This window comes from Telmatherina bonti, assembly GCF_933228915.1.
Source record: "Telmatherina bonti genome assembly, chromosome: 6".
Lineage (NCBI taxonomy): Eukaryota > Metazoa > Chordata > Actinopteri > Atheriniformes > Telmatherinidae > Telmatherina > Telmatherina bonti.
The window spans coordinates 27,010,385-27,020,114 of record NC_136624.1 but is presented as its reverse complement, the minus strand read 5'-3'; the positions used below and the strand labels follow the sequence as shown (position 1 = coordinate 27,020,114).

At 37.5% G+C, this 9,730-nt stretch overlaps 1 protein-coding gene across 1 annotated transcript in view; it reads right to left on the bottom strand.

The window, feature by feature from the left end:
* Positions 1-3,568: 3,568 nt before the first annotated feature.
* Positions 3,569-9,730, bottom strand: part of terf2ip (telomeric repeat binding factor 2, interacting protein) — a gene marked incomplete at its 3' end in the record, with an annotated part of 9,437 nt that continues 3,275 nt past the window's right edge. Inside the window, exons 4-9 of the mRNA XM_079241721.1 lie at positions 9,025-9,248; positions 8,015-8,110; positions 5,961-6,612; positions 5,771-5,871; positions 3,984-4,409; positions 3,569-3,787 (exon numbers count right to left, since the gene is read on the bottom strand). Coding sequence (XP_079097847.1) covers positions 3,569-3,787; positions 3,984-4,409; positions 5,771-5,871; positions 5,961-6,612; positions 8,015-8,110; positions 9,025-9,248 — 1,718 coding nt within the window. The remainder of the gene's footprint in view (positions 3,788-3,983; positions 4,410-5,770; positions 5,872-5,960; positions 6,613-8,014; positions 8,111-9,024; positions 9,249-9,730) is intronic.

Genomic DNA, 9,730 nt, shown 5'->3' with positions numbered 1-9,730 from the left:
GTTATGTTTGTAAGTTATTTCCTGCAAGGGGACTCTGTTCCAGACAAGTTGCATTTCCTGCTTTGTTTCTTCTCAAAGGGTCTAGAAACATCAGAGCTGTGTAAACAGCTGTAGGCATGTGATCGTATATACCCCAGCGGCCTTTTTGTGCTTTTATTTGTCCTTTTTGCTATGGATTTTGCTGCTTAGCATGGGGGCAGAAGTGGTCTTTTTATTGCAATGTATGTACAGTTTGCTGGATCAAAGATTAAGTGCTACTTCTATGTTGAAGTTTTTCAGAGGCAGAAAGTTGAGATACTTGCCTCTAGTTTAAGCATGCTTGTTGGGAGGACATGGGAGGAGCTGGGGGTCTTTTTTTATAAGGTTATATTTTGAACTAAAAAGCTGCAATACAGACTGTACGCTGTGTTTTTAATCAAAAGTGTCTATCCTACTCATTACATAACTGTACTTGTGGGAGAAAGTGTATTTTTCACTGTTTTTAATCAATATGTGTTAACCAAAAACTTTGTCCCTATATTCCTCTTTTCTTAAATCTTTAGGAACGTGAAATTTGTTCCCAAGTTTTGGTCATTTAGTGACACTTAACTGTCCGCTCGCCATAATAAAAACTAACACTTAACATCAGACGAGAGCGAGGGGATGCCTCACTCACAGAGAACATGACAGGCTTTTATCTGAGTTAATATAAAACCAGCCTGATAAGTAACAAAGAGCCATTCTTTTATTGGTACTGTACTTTGCAGCGGCGATGCTCCACATTATTTAATGACTGTATGGCTGTAGAGGAAACAGCAGGTAGATGCTTTTCACACAACTCCGACCACCACACGAACCAGCCGACCAAAGCGAACGTGTACAGTAATGTGACAACAAACCTTGCAAACTCTGGAAAGTTGTGCAGTCTCTGTCTCCGCGTACACAGGCGTTCATTTTTAGATTTTTTCTGTCATTTGGAAGAATATGGTTTTCTTAAAAGTCGTAATTCATGAAAACCTTTCGACATCAAATGCATTACCTCTGCTCTCCCATCAGCTGAAGCAGGTTCCACATATATCAGATGAAAACATTGTAGCAACTCTTGTTTGTTCAGCAGTTTGGCAGGAAGTATCTACCTTATGAGTAAACGCTGAGCAAAAACACATAGCTATTAAAAACCCAGGGATACATGGTGTTCTGTCACCCACTGGAGATCTTGGTATGTTTTGTTTTACTAAAGTTCTCAACCTGACCAACTTACAGTGTGATCAACTTGTATGTAAACTAGGTCCTGGTGGATGTGAATGTTTCATATTAAATTAAGTTTTATTCCAGCGTTTTGGTTTTTTTTTTATCCGTGAAACACTGGGATTATATGGATGTGTTAACTGTTATGTCCACATACAGTTTTACATGTACATCTGCATACTTGTCTGCTGTTAATGTCATTATCTTTAATTTTCATATACATGATTGGGAGTTAAAGGTCGAACTGTGTCAGATACTGGTCTTTGTGTTTGTTCTGCCCAGCAGGCAGCCTCCTTTTTATTTGAATGGCTGATTTATCTGTTTATTTAAATGCTTTTCTTTTTCTTAGATTTGTAAAATTATATTTTGGTTTAAACTATTGATATAATGTATTCATGTGGGTGTAGGGCAGACTTAGTTTTAAAGTTATGAATGTACTCAATTGATATTGGGGTAAAATTAAATAAAAGTGGTGGATTGGTTATAAAATGTTATTTGGGATCTTTCTTTAAAATGCTATTTCTTCTCTTTCAACTTTTACTGTTTTAGAGAATAAGTAAAAAAAAAAAAACATATATGTTGATACAGTAGACAAGCCATGGCTGCCATTTTCACGTTTTGTTTATTCTCCTACAGTTTGCAGATGTCAGTGGCACCTCTAGGAAATCTAGAAACATATTACATATACTTACAAGTAAATGTCAGAGACATCTTCCTATGACATTTGCTAATGTGCAAGTTGTAATTTTCATAGTATGGTGCAGGTAATGGGATTACATGGTGCAGTGTTTAATACTGGTACACAAGGTTCAGGTGGGGTGGTGTGCGGATGCTCTCTTGGGTTGAGTGCTCTGGTTTCTGGCCAAAGATACACAACTTAATTTGTGGTTTTAAATAAAGCAGGTACTGGAAATGTAAGGTTGGTAAGAGTCACAGAGATCAAATTATTTTAACAGAACACTAAGAAACGTGAGGTGACCGTTGCTCTGGGTGGAAATGACTGGGGGTTTAGACAGCACTAGTCTGAGGAAAGGAACATGCACAGAGCTCAAACATTTCAGTTGCACTGTATGAAAATGATGAAATGAAGGCAGATAATGGAGAAGATCCACTTGGCTGGATAACCTGGTGCAGAATCCACTCTTGTCATGCCGTTTTCTCAAACTTTAATACTGCATCTGATACTTCTTCATGAGCAGATCCGTTTCCAGCTTCTGATTTACTCACAGCTGAAGTCAAACACTCACACTGTTGCAAAAGTCTGGTATATAAACTGAACATGTCTGTGTCAGGATTTCCAGTTCTAGCTGTTTACTATCTAATGTGATGTTTATTTCACATTTCTGTCTTTAAGAGCTGGTCAAGCAAAGAGGATTTGTTTTTCTCATCTCAAACATTCACATGCAGACTAGTCTAATGTCAAACCCCCTTAACCTTACCCCTTATGCTTTATAAGGGTGAGGAGCCCTTTTTCTTATAAGGATACAAGGCCATTTACATGCCTAAATGGGTTTTACAGGGACTGGCATGGAAGAATAAAAACCTACTACATTGCATTTCCCCTCTGGTATAAAGTAACTTTTTTTTCATTTAAGTATTTCATTTCATGAGTCCCACAAATATGGGAAAAGTAAGATATTAGATTACATTTATTGGTTAAATTTTAACCATTTTATTTACCATGTTTTATACTGTATGGTGTTTGCACTCATACAAGATTATCATTTAGCTGTGCTTTGGATGTTCATGGACCACACTGCAATCTTTTTTGTTCATGTATAAATACTTAAACTGTAAAGGGACATTTACACTGTGGCTCTTTGGTTAAATGTAGCAGTTTATTTTTGTCTGATATTCTTTAAAGTTCATAAGACCCAGAAAATCACCTGAAACTAGGACTAAATTGCATCATACTTATGCTACTTTTGACAAAATGAAAGGAAAACATCTTACGAAGAGGTAAAAACATCTTTATTATGGAATTAAAGAAAAACACATAAAATGCATTAAAAACACACAAATAAGTATTTTCTTACTATGATGCATTAAAGATTCAGTAACCAGGAAAAAACACATCGTTTTCAATTTTACTAAAATGATTTAGATTAAAATGTTTAATAGTTTATTCATTTTAAATCTAAATTTAGTTTTAGTTTTTTAAACAGAAACAGGAAGAATAAAGAAAAAGTTAAGAACAACAACAGAAAACAACATAGTTTTTCTGTTAAAATTTTGACATTCCCAAAGATAAACAGATGTGGAAACTAATTATACTAAACAGCAGCATGATGGATAATTATACTTCTGTCTACATTCTTTGTCTCTGAACCATCGACCACTTTCATCCTTCCACCTCCAGAAACATCATTCGTTTGGCCACATTCTCCTCACCATACTTCTCCTGCAGCTGCTGACGGACGTCGGGATCAGCTGAGAGCAACAGATTATCGTCATGGCGATTCCATGAAGGTACAGACACAGAGGGGTTTAAAAGCAGGTCGAATGCAAGGGAGAAGTCTCCACTGGTCTTTAACAAGGCTTTGGTCACATTCACCAAGTCCTACAAGAAAATACAGTAAAGAAGAAGTGACATTACAGATGGGACTCGTGTCATCACTCCATCTGATACTTTCTAGACAGGTAAAAGAAAACACACACAACAGATGTGCAACTGTGGTGTGAAATAAAGACAAAGATGCAGCTGGAAAGGTCGCTCTGTAAAAACAAAATCCCAGCTTCCAACTGGAAACACAAACCTGGTTTGTCTGCTTCATCAGCTCTCTGATTCGCTGCTTGTCCTCCTCTAACTGCATCTGAGTCAGAGACAGTGCAACATCTTTGTTTACGGTGGGCTGCAGGCTGGATGGAGGGTCTGAAGGGTTACCATCAACAGACTGAGAGTCCTCTTCCTGAGATTCACTTTCAAATATAAACAGGTGGGCCTTTGAAGTTGCACTGACAGGCTCAGGGGCAGCCGGCTCTGCGGCTGCAGGATCAAGGGAGCCTGTGTCTGGCACAGGGTGAGACCCCTCCTTATTCCCCTGATGGCTGGGTCCAGTTTCAAGGATGGACTGTGAAAAAGCAGGATCTGCAGCTGCTTGTGCAGGAGTGAGGAGGGGTTCTGTTGATGTGTCTGTGGTTTCAGCGTGGTTTGGGACATCTGGAGCATCATCTTCATCCGACTATGACAAAAAGTAAGATAATAAGAAAAAAAAGGCTATGAAGATATGCACTCTTACAATTAACTTACAGTACGGTAGGAGGTGAACTTACTTTTATCTGTGGAAAACCTGAACCCTTTCTTACGGGTCCGTTTGTTTAATGTGGAAGAATTATAGATTTGTTTTTAATTAGCCAAAAACAAAGTTCTAATTTCTATATCTGATTCCTCCACATTACCAGCTTATAAATTAGAAGCAACAGGATTCATTCCCTCCTGGCAAGATTGATCTTTTCTTTCCCTCTCCTTTTTCCATTTGTTCCCTTCTCCAAAGGATTTGACCACTTTTAGCTGAACAAAACACAAAATAACCAAGGATGAATGGCTGCAGGTAACTGAAGAGTCATCCTCCAAGATGGCATTCCCATTGCAGCTTTTATCAGAGTTTCTCTTACTTTCACATTCTCTATATCCGCTCTGTGAATGCAATAAAAAAATTCACATAGTCATGTACTTACAGTCCTCAAACTTATTCATACCCTTTCATTAAATTAAAAGGCTGAATTTACAACAATCACTCAAATAACTGGAGACTAAAAAAAAAGGAACAATAACTAAAAATTTGCAAAATTATAATTTAGTGAAAGAAGACACTGTTTTTTTTTTCTTTAATTGAGTTGAAGATAAAAACAAATAAACGAATAAATGAATCAGTCCTGGACAAATTAGACAACTTTTCTGATGAACAGTGGGACAAAATACCTGCCAGCAGGTGCAGGAGTCTGAATCAGAGGAAACACCCGACTGTAGTGGAAACACCAAAGGATTGTTTAACTAAATGTTACTGTATGAGTGATGTCACATATATTACTTTATCATATTTGTTTGTTTGAATAAAATATTTCTACTGAACCATAATTAGAAAATAATGAAATGATTTTCATACATTTTAAATTTATTATGTCTTCAGTCAAATTCAGCTTATTTCACAAGCAGCTATTTTTTGTCCGTCTTTAATGGGAGAGGATGAAAAAATTTGAGGACGTCTGTATATTTAACGATGATCAAATGGTAGTGGGTATATACAAAACACTAGAAAAGCAATTTAGAGAGCACAGACCTGAACAAAGTAACTCCTTTTGACCCATATTGTGAAGAATCCTTTGAAACATCTGTGTCCACAATTCTTTGCAGATCACTCCAACAATTTAATGGAATATAAGCCAAACTGCGACCAATTCTCATAAAAACATAAAAAACAAAAATCTGCCCAGTAATTTTTGTGTTAAGACAGATAGACACAGGGAAAAACCTAACCTCCATGGCAGAGGAAATAAGTTGCCTCTAATGGTGTGACAAGGCACAGATCATCAAATCTCTCACCTCAGATTCATCCTCAAATTCCTTTGTTGCCAGTTCAAGAATCCCAAGCTGTCTCTTGGCTTTTTTTCCCCCTGCTTTCTGTGGCGCTGCATTAGCTTCATCTTGAAAGACAGGAGAAAAAGAGATCTATTATTCTGCATTACAGAGCATGTACCTGAATCACAGAGTGAAAGGAACATAAGTGACAAACCTGACTGCGCTGGTTCGGAGTTGGCATCATGATCACACGGCTCTGCTTCACCCTGACTCTCTGCCACTGCTTCCATGTGCTTTCCTTTGGCTTTCTTGGGAGGTGGCTGGTCTTCTTTGTTTTTCTGAGCAGATTTCACTGCTGATTTAGTCTTCTTCAGAGGCTGGGGAGCTGAAGTGAAATGTGTATCGGTGGTTGAGGATGATCGGAGTTTTTTCCCATATGGCTCAGGGCAAAACGCCGCCTCGAGTTCAAGCTGCCTGCGAGTTACTCGACGCGGTGGTTGTTCCAGATTGTCAGAGGTTTTCAGCTTCTCCTTTTGTTTTTTAGAAGCTGTAGATTTGGGAGTCGACTCAGGCTGAGCTGAATCAGATTCTTCTTTTGAGCTTTGCTTTGGTGTAGATAAAGTTTGGGGTCTTTCCAGTTCTGTGCCGTCAGCTGTATCGGCTTCGGTAACAGTCTGTAGGTCTGCACAGGGCTCTTTAGTTTGCAGGGAATGACTTGTTTCTGCTTCTACGCTCTCTGATTGAGTGTTTCCATCTGTTTGTTCATCAACCTGTTGGTTCTTTTGCTCTTCCTCAATCAGACAGTTTGATGTCTGAGGATCCACATTTACAAGTGTGCTTTCTACTGGTATGGATTGGACGCTGATCTGTGGAGACACAACACCAGTTTTGTAAACTGAATCATCAGTTCACAAAACTGTTGATGCAGCCTGTTGAAAGGCTGACCAGGAGATTGTGTCAGGAGCTTCCCCTCTGACCTTCTGACCCTAAAAGAGTTACTCTAAAATCATATATTCACTGCAGATTCACAAATGTTTTTACATGATTATCAAAAGCTTTAACAAGATATGTATTTTTGTTTGTAATGCAATAGTTGATTAGTTTTATTATAACCTTTTTTTTTAGTAACTTTTATAACTAGAAATTCATGTTTGTAGATTGTGGAGCAGTGGTGAGAGTGGGACCCCCCCTCCCTTTTTACTTCTGCTCTCTCCTCCTTACTCTAGGCCCTGTCTGCATCTGTGGAGGGAGGTAAGAGAAATTTCCCCCTCCTCGCTGTTGGCCTTGGCTGGCAGAGTGGAGATGATAACATAGAGAGGTTTTATGTTGTTTTAATACTATAGTTCAATTAACTGTAGCAAACTTTTATAAACCTTTTTCTTTTTAGAAGTAGTAATTCTTTTGAAATTATATTTACCATATAAAGGATTATAGAGCAGTATTATAGACGGTGTGTTAAAGGAGGTAGTAGGAGAGAATTCACCCCTATTCACCTATCCTCTTTGCAGCGCTTTTACTTTAAGATAAGGAGCTGCACTTGACGTGTTTTATGTTTCAAACACCTAACACCATAACAGGGACTCAGCCTGAAAACAGATTCTCATTGTTCTCAAAAGGACTCTATGAATTTTCATAATGTCAGACACCAGGAACTCTCCTCCTGGTTTCTCAGCTTTGGCTGGAAGAAGACGGAAGATTCACAAGGGGTCTAGTAGTTTTGTGTGTAATAATTTGTATTACAGTAAATGAGAAATGTATGTTTTCTATAAGGTGGAGTTTAAAATTTTATATAAAAACCATGGACAAAGACAGAGAAACAGCTTTTGCAGCTCTGCTGCGGCCCCAACGCATCCGTAGAAGAAATTGGACCGAATTGGAAACGACCGTGGAGAACTTATCATTGTGTGGGATCTATAACTCTTTGGAGATTTTAGCCCTGCAGAAAAGATAGCTCTTTCTGAACGGACAGAGCTGTCTTTCTGAATAGGAATATAGTATTTTAGCATAAAATACTCTCTGGAGATTTTAGTCCTGCAGAAAAGGTGGTTCTTTCTTTCTTGAAGAGGAAGTATATAATTTTATAGAAAAAAAATATCCTTCTGGGATTTAACCCTGCAAGAAAGAGAATTTTTCTGGAAAGGAAAATAATTCTTTCTTGTAGAGGAAGATAGCATAAAGGAAAAAAAAAAAGTCCTGGATGAGGACTGCAAAACATCAGCTGCAAAACCAACACAGAAAACAGGAACTTATTTCTGGACTCTGCTGTACCTGTGTCAGGTCTGATTCCGCTGAATGTGTCTGAGGGGGAGTAACATCAGTTTCACTTGAATGTTTCTGAATGTTAATCTGCCGATTTCTTTCCACCTAAAAGCAGAAAAATAGGAATCTTTCAGTAACATAGAAACATTTAAGATCTAATAAAGATGTAGGTTGTGTGTGTCTAGTGGTAATTCAAGATTATGATGATGCAGCATGACTAGATGGATCCCAGTGGCAGCATCCTCTTCTTCAGCTACTTTTTCCACCTGAAGCTGTGTGTAATGTTTGATGAAGCAGCTGATGCAACAAAAATATCCACATGATATCATTTTATTCTAAATAACAAAGTCTAATTCTAAACTTACAGATAACTTTAAAAGCAGAAGTAGAAACTTGTTAATGTTATGAAGAAAATCAAACTACTTAGCTTTATTATCTAAAAAGCGTAAAAGCAGATAACTGGGTTGTGGGAAAATCATATAAAACAAACTTAACATATACAAGTATTACATGCTAAAATGCATAAAAGGTTTCCAGTATAGATATATCGTATACATGTGCTGACTAGTGTAACACATTTATTTACTGATAAGCAGTTTTTCTTGCTGACAGCGATCTCATAATGGGTGTGATTGAAAATAAATAAACTAAAGATCAACTCAAAATGATAACTGAAAATAAAATGGTTTTAAGTGACTAAGGACATTTCAAAGCAGTAAATAATCTGATTTTTTTTTTTATTTCAGCAATACTTTAATACTGTGACACTCTTAATGTACCTCACATGCATCAGTTACTTAATTATTTTCAGTCCTATCAGTGTTTTGTATCAGACAATTAACTGACAACATCAAAGTTTTTACCAGCATTGATGCTGGATTTTACACACATAAAAGGGAATAAAAAAAGTAGCTCTTGATGAAACATAGAGCAACATATCTACTATTGTACTCGTCAACAGAAATGGGATGCTGGATGAGTATGTGATAAGCGAGTATATTTTCTAGGGATTTACTTACCTGGGCTGCATTGGTGTCTTCTTCTGCCTTTTCCTGTTCCACAGCTCCCATCTGTTTTTTAGCCAGCTTATCTTTATATCTGGATTTCATTGACTGCCAACTGTGAGAGGTCACACGCTGCTTCTCCATCTCTTGCCAAAGACGGTTCCCTCCAGTCTCAGTCTTTCGTATGCTGACATAATTTAAAATGGCTGCATCATCTTCAGAGGTATAGGGAACCCGGCCTGATTGTAGTGAAAGAAAGGATAAATGTAAATGCAAGTAGATTCAAGTATTAAGCAGCATTAGACCATTTCCTAATTTCAGAAATTTTTAGGTACATTCCTTGTGAAGTTAAAAAAAATAGAACTACCACTACAGGATTAAATTAAGACATGCAAATTTTTTTTCTTTGCATGCATGCTAAGGCTTTGTACCCCGTAAAACAAATAACAGTTGTTTTATGGAGTACAAAGCCTTAGGATGTATGCAAAGAAAAAAATTACATGCCTTAATTTAATCCATGTCTTACATACTTTATTTTTCATATGTAATACTGTCATCTTGGGTGACGCTCTGTTTTGTAGGCAGCAAAGCGCCCCAACTCTGCATGCAGATGCCACGTTATGCTTTCCTGTTGTAAAGGCATGTAACGCTCATCTCATTTGTTTGATGTGAGTCTCCTCATTTCTCTTACCTGTTCCTCTATCTGTGACCTACAAACTAT